This window comes from Opisthocomus hoazin, chromosome 15 (genome assembly GCF_030867145.1).
Source record: "Opisthocomus hoazin isolate bOpiHoa1 chromosome 15, bOpiHoa1.hap1, whole genome shotgun sequence".
Classification (NCBI taxonomy): domain Eukaryota; kingdom Metazoa; phylum Chordata; class Aves; order Opisthocomiformes; family Opisthocomidae; genus Opisthocomus; species Opisthocomus hoazin.
The window spans coordinates 16,615,413-16,630,388 of NC_134428.1; the positions used below are offsets into that span (position 1 = coordinate 16,615,413).

General features: G+C 40.2%; 1 protein-coding gene across 3 annotated transcripts in view; it reads left to right on the top strand.

Moving 5' to 3' along the window:
* Positions 1 to 84: 84 nt before the first annotated feature.
* Positions 85 to 14,976, top strand: part of VPS35L (VPS35 endosomal protein sorting factor like) — a 56,514-nt gene continuing 41,622 nt past the window's right edge. For all 3 annotated transcript variants that reach the window (XM_075436213.1, XM_075436214.1, XM_075436215.1), the window contains exons 1-9: positions 85 to 161; positions 4,852 to 4,951; positions 5,902 to 6,069; positions 6,400 to 6,522; positions 6,880 to 6,904; positions 7,961 to 8,037; positions 9,457 to 9,585; positions 12,750 to 12,834; positions 13,808 to 13,867. In XM_075436213.1, coding sequence (XP_075292328.1) covers positions 145 to 161; positions 4,852 to 4,951; positions 5,902 to 6,069; positions 6,400 to 6,522; positions 6,880 to 6,904; positions 7,961 to 8,037; positions 9,457 to 9,585; positions 12,750 to 12,834; positions 13,808 to 13,867 — 784 coding nt within the window. In that variant the 5' untranslated portion in view covers positions 85 to 144. The remainder of the gene's footprint in view (positions 162 to 4,851; positions 4,952 to 5,901; positions 6,070 to 6,399; positions 6,523 to 6,879; positions 6,905 to 7,960; positions 8,038 to 9,456; positions 9,586 to 12,749; positions 12,835 to 13,807; positions 13,868 to 14,976) is intronic.

The following is a 14,976-nucleotide window of genomic DNA, read 5'->3' on the forward strand; positions in this document are numbered from 1 at the left end:
CACCTCACCCCGCTGCGCCGTGAGAGCGCTGGAGCCCGGCCGCGCGCTGCCGCCTGCGCCGCTCCGCCCCGCCACCGGCTGCGGGGCGGGAAATGGCGGCGGAAGGCGCTGCCCCGCCGCCGCGTCACGTGACCGGCCGGCAAGATGGCTGCCTTCCCGTGGTGAGGCTGCGGGGCTGCCGGGCGGAGGGCAAGGCCGGGCTGCGGGTTCCCGCGGCTGCGTGCGGGTAGCCGCCATCCTGGGCACCTCCCACGGGCGGGGGCCGCGGCGGGGCGGCTCGGCTCGGGGGATGCCGCCCTGCCGAGCGGGGGCTGCGGGGCGGGGGAAGCCCGGCCCTCAGGAGCGAAAGCGCTGGCCGCTACCGGGGCTGCTGCGTGCGGGGCTTGGGGCCGGACCCCCCGCGAGTGGCGTGAGGGAGCCGGGGCGCTAGGCGCAGCCCAGCCGTCCCCTTGGCGGCTGTCGAGGAGCGGGGGGGCAGGGGTCGGGTCTCCGACAGGCTGGTTTCGCTGCGGGGGGTGCCGGCGCGGCGGGATGGCTCAGCACGGCGCTGCGCGGGGCTCCCACGCGGGAGCGAGCCCTCGAGGTCCGTGCGTGGCGGGGAGCTCGTGCGGGAGGCGGCTGAGGGACGGAGCCGCCGCTGTGGGAGCCCGGGCGGGAGGGCGCGGCCGCGGGCCTGTGCTCCCCGGCGCAGGGAGGCGGCTGGGCAGGGCGGTGGCCGCGGGGCAGGGCGCGATCCGCCCGCCCGGCCGGGCCACTGCGGGCCCCCCGCGGGGAGGGGGCTTTCGTGCGAGGGGCTTACCTTCACTGCACGGCTTCGCCTCTGTTAGCCGCCTTCCGCAGGCTCTCCAGAGGCAGACAAGGTGTTCGCAGGCTGCAGACCGAAGAGGCAGGGCCAGCTGCTAGCGACGTGACAGATTTCTGCAGGAAAACTTGGTGTACAGCTGAGGAAGCTGCACCGTGTGGGACGTGCAGCAACTTGCAGTCTGGGGTTTGTTTTGGACAGCAAGGATAAGATAGGCGCTCTTTCTCTGGCAGGGGAAAGGAAAAGATGTTAATAGAATCATGGAATCTTTAAGGTTGGAAAAGACCACTAAGATCATTGAGTGCAACTGTCATCCCAACACCACCATGACTACTAAACCATGTCCCGAAGTGCCACATCTACACGTTTTTTGAACATCTCCGGGTATGGTGACTCCACCCCTGCCCTGGGCAGCCTGTTCCAATGCCTGACCACTCTTTCAGTAAAGAAATTTTTCCTAATATCCAATCTAAACTTCCCCTGATGCAACTTGAGGCAATTGCCTCTCATCCTATCGCTAGTTACTTGGGAGAAGAGACCAACACCCGCCTCACTACAACCTCCTTTCAGGTAGCTGTAGAGAGCAATAAGGTCTCCCTTCAGCCTCCTCTTCTCAAGACATCATTCATTCTTCTCCAGACTTGTCCTTGTGTAGAAATGAGCTGATTTTCTGTTTCTGGAAGGCTTGCTTTCCTGAGACTGATGTTCTTTTAACACGTTGAATGTATCTAACTTCCAGGTTTGGATGTGGTTGGTGGGTGGGTTATAGTCCCACCAAACTAGAAATCAAGCCTAATGTGGAGTCAAGAAAAGTAATGTGCAGCAATTAGAGCCAATTAGAGCGTTAGGTTGCCAAAAAATTTTCCCCATATATGCATTGTCACACTGAAAATCATCTGTCTCATCTTCCATGTTACTAATGTGTGAGCAAACTTTTATGTGTAATAAAATGTGGGAATAATTTGTGGATTTAGAAGTTTTATTGTTAATGAAACCAGTTGAGGTTTTATAAAAATATCAGAGCTATGCTTTTTAAAATAAAATCACTGGGGTATGAAATACTTTAAAACTTGAATTTATGTAGCGAAGGAGATTTGAGTGTGTGAAATGGCCCTTAACATGTTAGTTGGCTGTTGGAACTGTTGATATTTACTTGGAGTGCAGTAATTTCAGTAGAATCTCACAGAGTGGTCAGTGACCTTGCAGAAACGGGAAGGAATAAGTGTGGCTACAACTTCTGAATTTCTAGCAGTACCAAAATATAATGAAAAACTAAGAAACGCAGCCGCAGAGCAAAGCAGTAGGGATGATGGCAAACTGATTTTTACATAACACAGCAATGAGCAGGCTGGTAAGTAGGTCTGGTACTACTGATGCAGAAGTGGCCGTGGAGAAATAATGAACCAGAGTGAAATATTTTAATGCCTGTTTTTCTGTAATATGGAAGGCTTGTTCTTCTGGTGCACAGGGGCTGTCTCTGTGCTGAAAATGGAGCGCGAGGGAGGCACCTGGGTTCCTAAGGTGGGCTGGGCAAGGGGAGAGCTTTAGTAGTGTGGGGGTACAGAGGAAGTACGGCAGTCCCAGGAAAAAAGATTGTTTACCAGGAGGAGAAAAGAAGGTTGGCAGTTTGGCAAGTGTCGAAGGTGTAGAGTGGTGGCAATTGCAGTGATGCTCATGTGTGAAAAAAAGTTAAAACCTGCGGTTAAAACAGCACCTGCAAGCAGGGGTGTATCTTGCAGCATGCACTGGGGATGAAACCCTGGCTTGGCACGAGTCTCTCAGAAGTTGGCTATGCTGCTGTGAATGAGAAAGGAATGCTTAATTTCCTTTCCCTGGAGAATAAGGGGAACATAATGTCAGAGCAAGCTGGAACTTGTCCCCCGTGTTAGCTGTGTTACAAGCTGTGTTATCACTTGAAGAGCCACATCGTAAATGTGCTCTTGAAAGATTTACTTGCAGGGTGGGCAGCTCTTCTTCGTTCCCATGTGTGTATCAGACATGTAGGCTTGCCCAGTGGTGCCTTACATTATAATTAGAGTGCAACTGATTTTTGGCCTGGGAGTGGTATGCCAAGTGTGAGCTGTCAGTGACATCTTTCTTAACTGCTGGTTTGGAAATATCTGTGAAGGAGAGGCATGGAAATACTGACAGAACTGTATCAGAATAATCGAAATGTTGTAATTAGGCAGCCAAAGTTCATCTGAAAGATTTTTCACCCAGTTGCTAATTAACCCATGAAGCAAGTGAGCAAGGAGAATCGTTGAATCATGGGACAATAGTAAATTAAAGAGACTATTCATGTATAAAGAAAAAGAGCTGGAGATAAAGAAAACACTAGGAATAAGCACATGGATTTCACTGGCCTCTTTCTTTTGCTGTGCTGTATCTTATTAGATGTCAAAGCTTCTCCTTGGAGTAGCTCAACCATTAATTAAACTCATTGTTAATATATTTTTTAAATGAATCTGGGTTTTTTGGGGGTACATAGTGTCTGTATGTTCTATAGAAGAGCTGGCTGCTTGGCACTGCCGAATTCTTACTAATGAGTTAGGTCTCTGAGTAGGAATGGAATTCTTTGAAAGTTTGGAGTAGTTTTTGTGGGGAAAAATGTGTATTATATGAGGGGAATGCTGTTTGTTTTCATTAGGAGTCTCATTAAAGAAACCTGTGTGGATCCCCTGGCTTACTCATTCAGCTAAGGCCTTAGTGTGTGCTGCAAACATTCTCAGGATCCTGGATGAAACAGGAAAGAATAATTAGCTGATGTGCACGTTTCAAAGACTAAAAAAGAAATCAAGAAGTTGTGGAGCGTAGAATGCAGAGAAAACCTTTTCAGATAGATTTTTCTAGATTTTACTTGGATCTCTTTCTGCCTTGGTACTTAACTATTGCCAGTGCTAAAGGAAGGTACCTTGTGGTAGCTGTGAGGGCAGTTGATTTAGGGAGCAGCTGTCCTGTGTATTTTTGTGAGTTCCTATTTTCATTTCCCTGTTTAACCATTACTACTACTCCATACAATTAAAAGGTATTAATTTCATATAGTGATGTGTTGTCAGAGATACTAGAAAGCATTTATAACTCTTAAGTCTCTTTTGAAATTGTCATGTGGTGCTAGTCAGGGAAGTTTTTATCCCCCTTTTTTGCCTTCCTGCATTGTCAAATGTACTTTGAAAGCTTTTTAGAATATAAATTTATATTTATATTTGAACAATTAAAGCCATGATGAATGATCTGTTTTATAAAACAGCAGCGTCGTTCAACTGTGATTGATAAATTACTGTATGTTACTGTTAGTTCCTAGTGGCAATGTTGTTTTATTCAAATACTTTTATTTATCTTCTTTTCTGAAATCAAGTCTGTTTTAGTTAGAGATGGAGGCCATAGTTCTCACAGTTCTCAGTTAATATCAGATTCAAAATAAAACCTGAAATACATATATTTTTGTGATTTATTTCATTTAATGACATACTTCATTTTCATAGGCAAGGCTTTTATACAAGGACTTATCTACAGTGCAAGCATATGAGTACTGATAGTTTTTTCTTATGATTTGACTTTTGCAACTTTTATTACGAGTACAGTGAACAGATAGAAATAGATTTCCCAGGGAAGAGCTTTTGCAGCTACACAAGTTAATCTGCGCAGTCCCTGATGATATCTGTGCATGATCACTTTGATTTCTTCCCTTGTGTTTTCATACATGCCTTTTTCCTTCACTCTTAACTATTCAGTTTAAAAGAGCTGTTTAATAATCTCCTGCCTGTCACACCTACAAATGCTTGGTTAAATTGCCCTTTTGATGTCCTGTGGAATGGAAGAGAATCCAGGTTTAGAGGCAGAATACAGTTGAATGGCCGCAAGTAAAATGTCTTCGTTTTTACTTTTATGTATCTCCCTACAGAGAGAAATTTTGGTCTTTACATTGACTTATTTTTCAACATGTATTTCTTTTTGTAAATATGCCGGCATCTGTATAGACATAGGATGTGTTTCTCTGTAAGTGATTATTTATATGCATATGATCTTTCCCTTTACTCTTGCTTTTTAAGGCATGCGAGATCAAGAAACTATGTTTCAGAATCTGAAGTGTGCAAACTGGAATCTGTACCCTTGGATTTTGGCGATTACCATCCACTAAAACCCATTACAGTGAGTTTCTTTTTGTGCTTTTGGAAAATTAATGTGAATTAAAACTGATCACGTTCCTCTTTTTGCTTCCGTTCCTTCAAAATTATGAAGCTTGAAAGTTGGTAGTGGTACTAGTGAAGTTGCTTTCTATGTTGGTGGCCTGTTATTTTAAAGGCATCAAGGTTTATTCTGTCCTTTACAGAAATTTGCTGGTGCTGTTATGTGTCAAAAACAGTCTCCTTCTGACAAATACAGCATTCCAACTTGTGGGTTTTATTGGTTGCATTAAGTGCTGAATAACGGAGAAGTTTAAAACCAAATTGTTGCATTGCAAATAACCTGCATAATTGCTTGATGTAAGATTTGTTTTTGGGTTAACTTCCACTCAGTTGTATGCTTTAAAACATTTATCATTTCTATAATGTCTGAGAGGCTTTTAAAAATGTGGATGTACAAAAAAAAATCCAGCTTCAAAGAGATTATAGTCTCGTACGCTAATGAATGATAAATGGACAGCAGCTTCCACTCAGAAAGGTCAGTAGGGAGATAAGACAGAGGCCTTAAGAATTGGCTTGATGTTCTAGGCTTGTATGAGAAGAGTAAAGGTGAGACTGACAGAGGAAATCAAATAGAAAGAAAGAGGTTGGAGGAGAGGGAGAAAAACAATAAAATAGAGGAGGGGTACTAGAAAGAGATTTAAAGTGGTTATTCTTATAGTTCTCTAGACCTAGAATTGGAAGGAAAATAAAAAGTGATGGAAATGCTATTGAAGAGTGCCTCCAGATTAAGGGGAAAAGGAGGTGCTTTGATTTAAATGTTGATGCTCATTCTAAAGAGTTCCTTTGGTTGGTCCTTGCTTTTATTGCGACAGCACAATTTATGTAGCATGTATTTTGATGATTAAATGATGATTAAGAAAATAGAGGAAAGAGGAAGCCTTTTTGTTTAATAGTTTTGAACTTTTCATTTAGGTTACTGAATCCAAGACCAAGAAAATGAACCGGAAAGGAAGTACTTCTTCTACCTCCTCCTCCTCTTCTAGCTCTGTGATGGATCCATTGAGCAGTGTATTGGATGGTACCGATCCCTTGTCATTATTTGCAGCAGCTGCAGATCCTGTGACTCCTACTGCTGCCATGGTAACACTGGAGGGGATTTATCTTAACTAAATAAAATTTAAAAAAAAAGAAAACTACAAAGCCAACCCGGGATAAAATGTATTTGTCTTACCAACTAGGAGTTTAATGCAAATGGGAGACATCCTGTATTAGTAGAATAGTGTGTTCTTTTTTATTTGCATATATTTATCAGGCTTGTGTTGACATTTATTTAAATATGGATTTTTTTTTTTTAATATTGTAACTTTTGGAAGGATCAGCTAGCACGTGAACCATTAAGTTGACCTTTATCAGCCTTCTCTTTTTTTTCCAGATTTGTGTTTAACATTTACACTCGTACTCTCCTCGTAGGATAGTACACGAAAGAAACGGGATAAAGATGACAGCTCGGCAGTAGGAAGTGACTTTGAACCATGGTCAAGCAAACGTGGTGAAATCCTTGCTAGATACACAACAACAGAGAAACTCTCTATTGTAAGCGGCAGCTTCTCCAGTTTTATTTATTGTACTAGACCTTTAAAGGATTTTGGATGTTGTTGTTTTGTAATTATTCCATGAGTAAATACTGGTTCTCTAAATTTCACTTTGAGCGTTGTAGAAAGCTGTACCACAGGCTTTCACTTTTAATGATTGTTTTGGAGCCAAGTTTAAAAGAGTGTTGATACTTAAAAGCCATCACTTTGTCTTTTTGTAACAATACAAATAATTTCTGGCCTTATGTCTATTTCTAAATGATCAGAGGCTTAATTAGCAGTGTAATTATCCTATGCATTCCTGGAATTGTAGCAAGTACATGTTTTCTAAAAGTCTGCTTTTTCTGTTTTTTCACAGAATCTGTATATGGGATCTGAAAAAGGTAAGCAGTTTCTTTAACAGTAACAGATTTTGCTTGTTATAGGGTACAGTGACAGGCTTGTGGTCAAGAATAGTTGGAATGTGTTACCCTGCCCTCCCCCAGTCTGACATATAGTTGGATCTATGGTGTTTTTTTTAATAAGACTTCTGCTGGATTTTTACTTATAATAATTATTGAACACAAACCACTCAACCACCTTATCTTGTATTCCTGTAGGCTAATGAATTTGTGATTGTGTTGTGGAAGGAAATGGAATTCACTGCCTTCCACTGTAGCTTAAAGCTTTCTTGCATTTAAAGCGAACAATGATGTTTTGAGGATCACGTTCATCAGCTCTTCTCCTTGCTGGAAGGGAAAGCAAACAAGTCTCTTTGGAACTTGTTCAGTTATTCTCTTTACATGAAAGTGAAATGATTTTAACTGTATGCTGAGTGTTCAAAAAAGAACCAAATGTTAAATATTTTATGGTGTTTCCTAGTGAAGCAAATCTGGGCTAAGTAGTCATAGTTGATTGCATAGTAACTCAGAATTTTTATATATGAGTAAACATGCAGCATTTTAGCTTCTGCAAGAAAATGAAATACTTTTCTGGAATGGAAATCATCAAACACTGAAACAGGATGTTCAGGGAGAGTGTGGCATCTCCATCCTTAGATAGCATTAAATTGAGTAGATATAACCCTGTGCAACCTCTTACAACTTCAAAACTGGACCTGCTGTGAGGGGGAGAGTTGGCCACAGACCTCCATAGGGCTTTTCTAACCTAAATTATCCTATGGTTCTATCCAGTGGTTCTTTCCTTACCAGCAAAACTTGCTGGAAAATACATTTATATTCAGTTTTGCTTAGTTGTCATTTGCTGTTCAAAGTGAATGAACTGTAGGTACATTTAAATGTGTGTCTGCTGGAATAGCCATCAAATGAATCAAACCACTTATCTTCTGTCATGGAAGCTGACTAGTTGTCTGAGTCTGTCAAGCTCCTTCAGGTTTGTTTCCCTTTAGAAGTCCCAAGTGTTTAAATGTTAAAGAAATCCAAGCATATAATTCTTTACAGCAAAACCTACAACTACTGGCTCAGCAGTTTCTGAAAAAGTGAGGACAAGGTTAGAAGAACTGGATGATCTGGAAGAGGTGAGAAAGTTTTCTGATCCAATTGCATCATCATTTTAAAAGTGAAATAAATTTGTGAAGTAAAAATATTTTATGAAACTTTTCAAAAAGGTCCTGATTCTGTGTGTGCTAATGCAGTGTTTAGATAAATATGTACTTTCCATGGGACTTCTCTAGTAACTTCAATCCTTATTGTTATAGGATTCAGGCAGAATCATATTTTTATACCACTGGAAATTGCGATTCAAAAATTCACCTGATATACTGATGTTGATTTACGTTAGTACTGTGTGCAGTCTGCAGCTGCTATAAAACTTCATGGAGCCTAATGGTCTTAACATTGGATAAGTTTAGTTGCTGCTTTTGCAGAAACTGCATACTGTCTACCTGAGCTAGATTAAAGTTACATTTATGTGCTTGATAGAAATACTGAGTACTCAAAATAATTCTCAAACTGCAGTATTTTACTTTGCAAAGATGAAGTGTTCCATAACTTACTTTCCTAAAACCTGAGTCTGTGAGGTACATCTAGAATTGTTTTGCGTAATGTTGTTTTGAAACCTCCAGCTTTTACCTAACTTCAGGTTGCCTGAGCCAGCACAGTTCTATCAGTTGCCTACCACAAATAAAGGATTAGATTCTTTTAGTGGAAAAATTAAGTACCTTTTGTGAAACTCTAATTGTTATCTCTCCAACTGTGATTGTTTTTACTGGTGGTTGTTTCTAGACTCTCAAATATCATGAAATCTGTTCTGTAATGCAGCTTAATAAACTCCTCAAAACTAGTCCTGAAGGTAGTTTTTAATGTTGCTCATACTCCTACTGAAGACTGTTCCAGAAGCACTAATTTTCTGGTTTTTCTAAATGCATTTGTAGTAATTTTGTTCCTGTGTCAGTTTGGTTCTGAAGCTTAAACAATTGTTCCTGCTTCCATTGTTTCACTAGTTAATTTTGGTATGTAATCTTCTTATAAGGTCTGTAACATCTTCTGGAAAAAAGGTCACAAGAATGCTCCAGTACTGAGCATGAAACAAAGATAGTTTTATTGTCTTACTGAGGGTGAAGCACAGATTTTTCTTGCTGTCAACAAATTTCTTAGGACTTTGCTGTCAAAACCTTTTGTTTCTCTCTGGTGCTAGTATGCTTATGTATAGTGTTAGTGCAGTAATTATACAATGAGTAGAATACCACTGAAGTAGTCCAGCATTTCTGACCTCATGGACAACTTTAGGTACCAGCGTGTATGTCTCTTGAAAACCAAAGCAGTTGTGGTACACTCCTATGCCAAACACCTGCAATATTGATGCTGCAGAGGTAAGAAGGGAAAATGAAGTAATTCTGTAACAGATTTTGTAGGTTCTCCCCCAGTGATTTGACTGTAATAACACTTTTCTTCCTTCCCTCCCTCTCTTACTAAGTAGACTTGTGTTTTCTTGCCAGGGGTCACAGAAAGAGCTGTTGAATTTGACTCAGCAGGACTACATGAATAGAATTGAAGAACTGAACCAGTCTTTAAAGGATGCCTGGTCCTCTGATCAGAAAGTAAAAGCTCTGAAAATAGTCATCCAGGTCAGTTTTACATTTTTGCTCGGTACAGAACTGGTGAGTTTGGTGGTGTGGCTTGTTCGATTTCTTTCTTGGGGAAAGAAGGGTTTCTGTTATTTTTCTACTATTTTCTTCTGTTCTTCATCGAAACCCATTTCTTTCAGAGTTTTGTGGCTTCTGACAACAGTTGGATTTTCAACTTTGTTGTTACATATTGATTTTGACTAGGGCACGTGGGATGGAATTCTCATTAAAGAGACTGGGCAAATGACAGATGTGGAAATTTTACCTGGTTAGGGATAATTAGAAAAAATAACATGCAGTGATATCAAATCGTGTCATTTCCTTTCCTCTCCTCTTCCCCCTCTACCCCTTTGCCCTCCCACCCCAAATAATACCAGAACGGCATTTGAACATCTGTTTTCCCCAGCTAGACTTAGTAAGGCAACTAAATGATTTAGGACCCTAGCAAAGTACAGAAATCAACTCCAGATTTTTGAAGTGTTAGGGGTTTTTTGTGTGGTTTTGTTTAAACTTCTCCACAGTCTTCCTCTAGCTCATTTGGGGTGATGGGCTGTGAGGGGGGCAGAAGGGACTGGGACAATTAAATGCTCTGTTGCTTGGCTTGGCCTTTAAAAAAGGCCAGAGGCAGAGTGCATTAGAGGACAGAGGAGATAATGACATCCTTAAAAGCTGTGAAACTGATGTAATGCTAATAGTCATCAAGCAGGGTTATATAAAGTCAGGAATTTTTTTTTTTCTCATGCTGGATACTCTTGTGAAAATGGTTTGCAGTAGCTCAGCTTAAATTGTGGTAAAGACAATAAAGGAAATGAAACATAAATAAAGGGAGATCAGAAAATTATATGTGACCTGGGGTGACTAATGTTCTATTGTAATACTATGAAATCAACACTATTATTCTTTAAAAAAAAAATCCTTATATAGCATTGTGAAGTATGAAAGTGAAAGAGAATGCAATATTAAAAGTCTGGAGGAGGAGAAAAAGGAAATGGACGTACTGTATTGACAGTGCACCAATACGTATATATACAGTGTCTGATATGCAGTGACAATCTATGCATTAATACTTTTGTATATTCTTTTAAAAATGGTTTCACAAATGATTTTGAAATAATGTAATTTCTAAGATGGGTTTCAGTGCTTCCTTCTAGGAGAGTGGTATCAAAATTGCATATGTTTATCTCAGTGTTGCCTCTGTATTGTTCACTTTGCACTTGAACTTTGTGCTGCAGATGCTCACCATTAATTGAAAGACTGGGTAAGACTTAAATAGCTGTTTGAGTAATTAACATGAATACAAAGATCTTTCATAGAGGAGACTATAAGTAACTGATAATAATTTTATACTTAAAAAGCAGGATGAGTTAGAAACCTGACTGAACTTTCCTTCTTGTGGTTCTTCCTAGTAAATAATATAATATTAAGAATGTTGTATCCTCTTAAAGAGCTAAGCAGTTTTCTTGACATCAGGCTGTAAGTATATATGTAGTCTATCATTATTAGTATCACATATTGATTAGTGTGCAATAGGAGGAGTAAGTTTGGCCTTTGTTTTAGTTGTTATTTTCAAAATGTATGCCAAGCTGAAAAAAGAAATTTTAATTTGAATGCCAGCATTGTCTTGATTTAAGAACTAATGATGAAATTACACAAGATCTTTCATTTGGACGTTGGGGATGGAACCTTCAAACTCTGTACGAGGGTTTTACAGAGCTTGAAGTGCAGGAAGAGTTCTGGTTATTAAAGCAGAGTCTGAATTTGTAACTTGAATTCCTCAAGTGCCTTTTTACAAGATACCTTGCTTGTCAAGATGGAATAAGCTAAGCTACTTAGAGTAAGCTGAAGTAAGTTGATTATGTATGTGAGCTCTAAGAAAAGTGGTAAGTAAGTGTTTGTGGTGTGTGTAGGTCCTAAACAGCTACTGAATTACCTTTCTGTGAAGGTGACTGACTTGCCATGCGGTAGGGAAGATTCTGCTTTAGTTGCAAGACGTGAATGTTCTCACCTGTCTTTTTGGGGCACTCTGAAGTTCCTCCCTGAAGAATAAAGCAAAAAGACCAAGTGTGCCCCTTGTTTAAGCATGTTCAAATGTTACGATTTTCTTGTTTAAACAAAGCAGTCTTGTTGGGTATCGGATTGCTTCCTGGATTTTTGGAATGTAATGAAAACGTGTTATTCTGTTGAGACTGGAGAATTGTCTCGTGATGGAGGGAGAAGCGACAGAGGTCACAGAGAATACTGTACTTGTCATTCTTAAATGGAGACCAGGGGAGATTTGTGGTCAAAGGCTGTGTTTGGCTCACATAGGGACGACCTGGATTTCTCTCCCCAGTCAGTCGTTTGTCTATTTTCTTGACATTTATGCCAAAGTTTTTGACTGCTGTTCAGTCTGCAGTTTTTGTACCATTTTGAAAAACAAAATGTAACTTAATTAAATATCTTTAAAATACCTTCATTCCTCACTGTGTATTGCAAATCCATGTCATAAATGGTTTCTACCTGGACTTGCATTCAAGGATACTAGAATTAAGTTGGCTAACGTTTTCAGGTGTGACTTTGCACCAGCCATCATTACAGTCCAACTGCCACGATCATGCTGGGTGCCGGTGGGTGGTGATTGATTACAGATTCCTCCCTGGAGCTGACTGCGGACCAGCTGGCCTGTTGCCAAAACGTTTGAACTGGTTGTATGAACCGCAAAGATGTGGTGATAAGCTCATTAGCTAAACTTTTAAAATAGTTTGTTGATTTAGTCTATATCAACGTTTGTGTTTGATATGGGTGTTTAGAGAGATGGTGAGAAACTGAAAAAATGCCCTAAAAAAAGTTGGTTTAGAAAGGAAGTGCCTTTTTGTGCTCTGGGAGAGAATTTGTCTTGTCTGAACAAATGCACAGATCTGCATGGTCAGCTGAAATTCTGCATTGTAGATTAACTTGAATAAAGGAAAAACAGATCTGCGACTAGCTCTGATGGAAATGAAGAACAACCTGAAAAATACAGAGTACCATGATGTGTTAGAGGTGCTTGTGCTTTTGGCTGGATAGTTGTTCCTGTTGGTTCTTTCCATCTGTAGATAGTCATCTGTTCCAGCCTGTCTGGAGTAAAAACAGGAACTTGCATTTCCTCTGAAAATGTTTCTTTTTTTTTTTTTCTTCCCTTTTAGTGTTCTAAGCTTCTTTCAGATACAACAGTAATCCAGTTTTATCCAAGCAAATTTGTTTTAATTACAGATATCCTTGATACTTTTGGTAAGTACCTAATGTGCCAGATTTACTACATAATTGTTAAGAAGATGAAATTAATTTTTTGTAATGTTAGAAAACATCAAAGTTATCTGAAAAGTGCTGAAATGACTGTCAGTTTTAACACAGAACATTTCAAACATAAGCATTGGGACACCAGTGGTGTAAAAGTGGTATGTAATTGTTAAAAAACTCTTATAAGTGAAGTCTTTAAAATAAAAATATTTCGTTATATAGTTGTATATAGTTGATACAGTAAATATCTCGAACAAAACCTTGGCAAAAATTGTGATCTCTGCATTTTGAAATTTAAAACATACTGTTGTTGTTATGAAAATGGCAGCCTCTTGACTCAATATTTCATTCTATTTCTATTTGAAGAATTAAAGTCAGAAAGTTTTCTTTAGCTGAATAGGGACTATGAAGTGATCAGAATGTAGTACTGAAGTTTTTAATCTATTTTTATCATCTTTAAATGATCCTTTAAGTGAAATTGTCATCCATTTCACGTGATTCTCTTACTTTTCTGCCATGTTACGGAAAAGATTTACAAAAGTATTTAAAGGTGAAAGGTACTTGATGTTTAGCAGGATATGCTGTGACATAGATCCAGTTGTTTTTTCAGGTCTTGCTTCCTCTTTCTGTTCTTTCCTACTTACTGGAAGTTGCTGAAGATAACATAATACCCAAACTCAGCAAAGACAGGACACCAGCTATCTTTTCCTGGCCTGGGAGAAAGCTGACCTGTGTGCTACCTCTGCACTGGAGGGAGCCAGATAAATTTTTTATCGTGTTTGAAGTGCTAAATTCAGGCTTAATGTTTCGGCTCACTAGAGGGCAGCATAATGTTAGTGTTCTAGGAAGCTTTTTCCAGACGGTTTTAAGGTGTGTTGGAGGGGGAACCTTTGTATCAACATTCTGTATTTTACAGTTTGTTAGCTCATTATTAAAGTTTTTTTTTTTTTTTTCCTCCAAAAAGGGAAACTGGTGTATGAAAGAATTCTGTCAATGTGCGTGGACAATCGTGTCTCTTTGCCAGGTAACTGTGTGTTCGTTTCTGCTGGGCTCCTGGGAAAAAATCATGTCTGAACTAATTTGAGAAAGGTTAAATAGGATCCATGCGACTTTATTTCCTATGAAAAAAGTTCTGATTTAAATCTAGTAATTTTTAGTTTTTAACTGAGTAAAATCCATTGCTTATAGCTTTCACTATTCACAGTGTTTATGCAAGGTTACGTTTTAACTGAAGAATATACAGACAAAGCTGAGAGTCTCAGTTTTTGGTAAACAGATGCTTTTGTTGCTACATTGGAAACTGTTGATAGTTTTGCTTTCATTAGGGAAGAATTTTGGAAGGAGCAGGCTGTCAGTATGATCTTTATAACTTGGGCTCACCTCAGTTTAATTTGACATTGACAATACAAATATATATGGAAGTACTTCTTTAGGAAGGCACCGAAACATTCCGTTCTAGTATGGGCTTTTCCTTGCAATTTGGAGTGTATTAAGTGCATGTCCTTGAAATATGAAACATTCTTGCTCTGTAGTTGGCCATGCAACAGTACCGTTAGGTTACAGTTAAATCCATAGGATTTGAACCGGAAGCCTGAAACCAGCAAATATGTAAATTTGAAATAAACTTACAGAAAATACTTAAATTTGGTTGTTGTAGCTCTGATAAACTGTTCTTATAAACATTAATGAAGGCATACAGTTCCAGAGCATGTCACGATTACTGGGCCCAGTTACCTCAGTTACCTCCATTCTGGAGAGCTGAGGTCATGCTGCAGCTATACAGCTGCCGCGGGCATTGCTGGTGGGAACTTCCAATCAGCTATAAAAGTGAGAGAGAGAAGGAAAATCTGTGTTGTGCTTGCTGTGTGCATGGCGGTGGGAACCCCCGGGGACTTCAGGCCAAATCTCCATGCTTGTCTTGTGGGAACCAAGCGAAACACAGCTGGACAAGAACTCCTGTGGTCCCGGCTCGGAAAGAACGTCTTCCCGTACTCAGCATCTAGCGTGTGGCTTCTCTAGTCTTGGAAGTGGGAAACTGTGGAACAGGAGTTTCTCTCCTTCTAGGGGCAGGGATGGCAGAGCACTGGTGTTGTAAAACTGTCACAAGGAGTTTGTAAGCAGGCATTCAGAGCA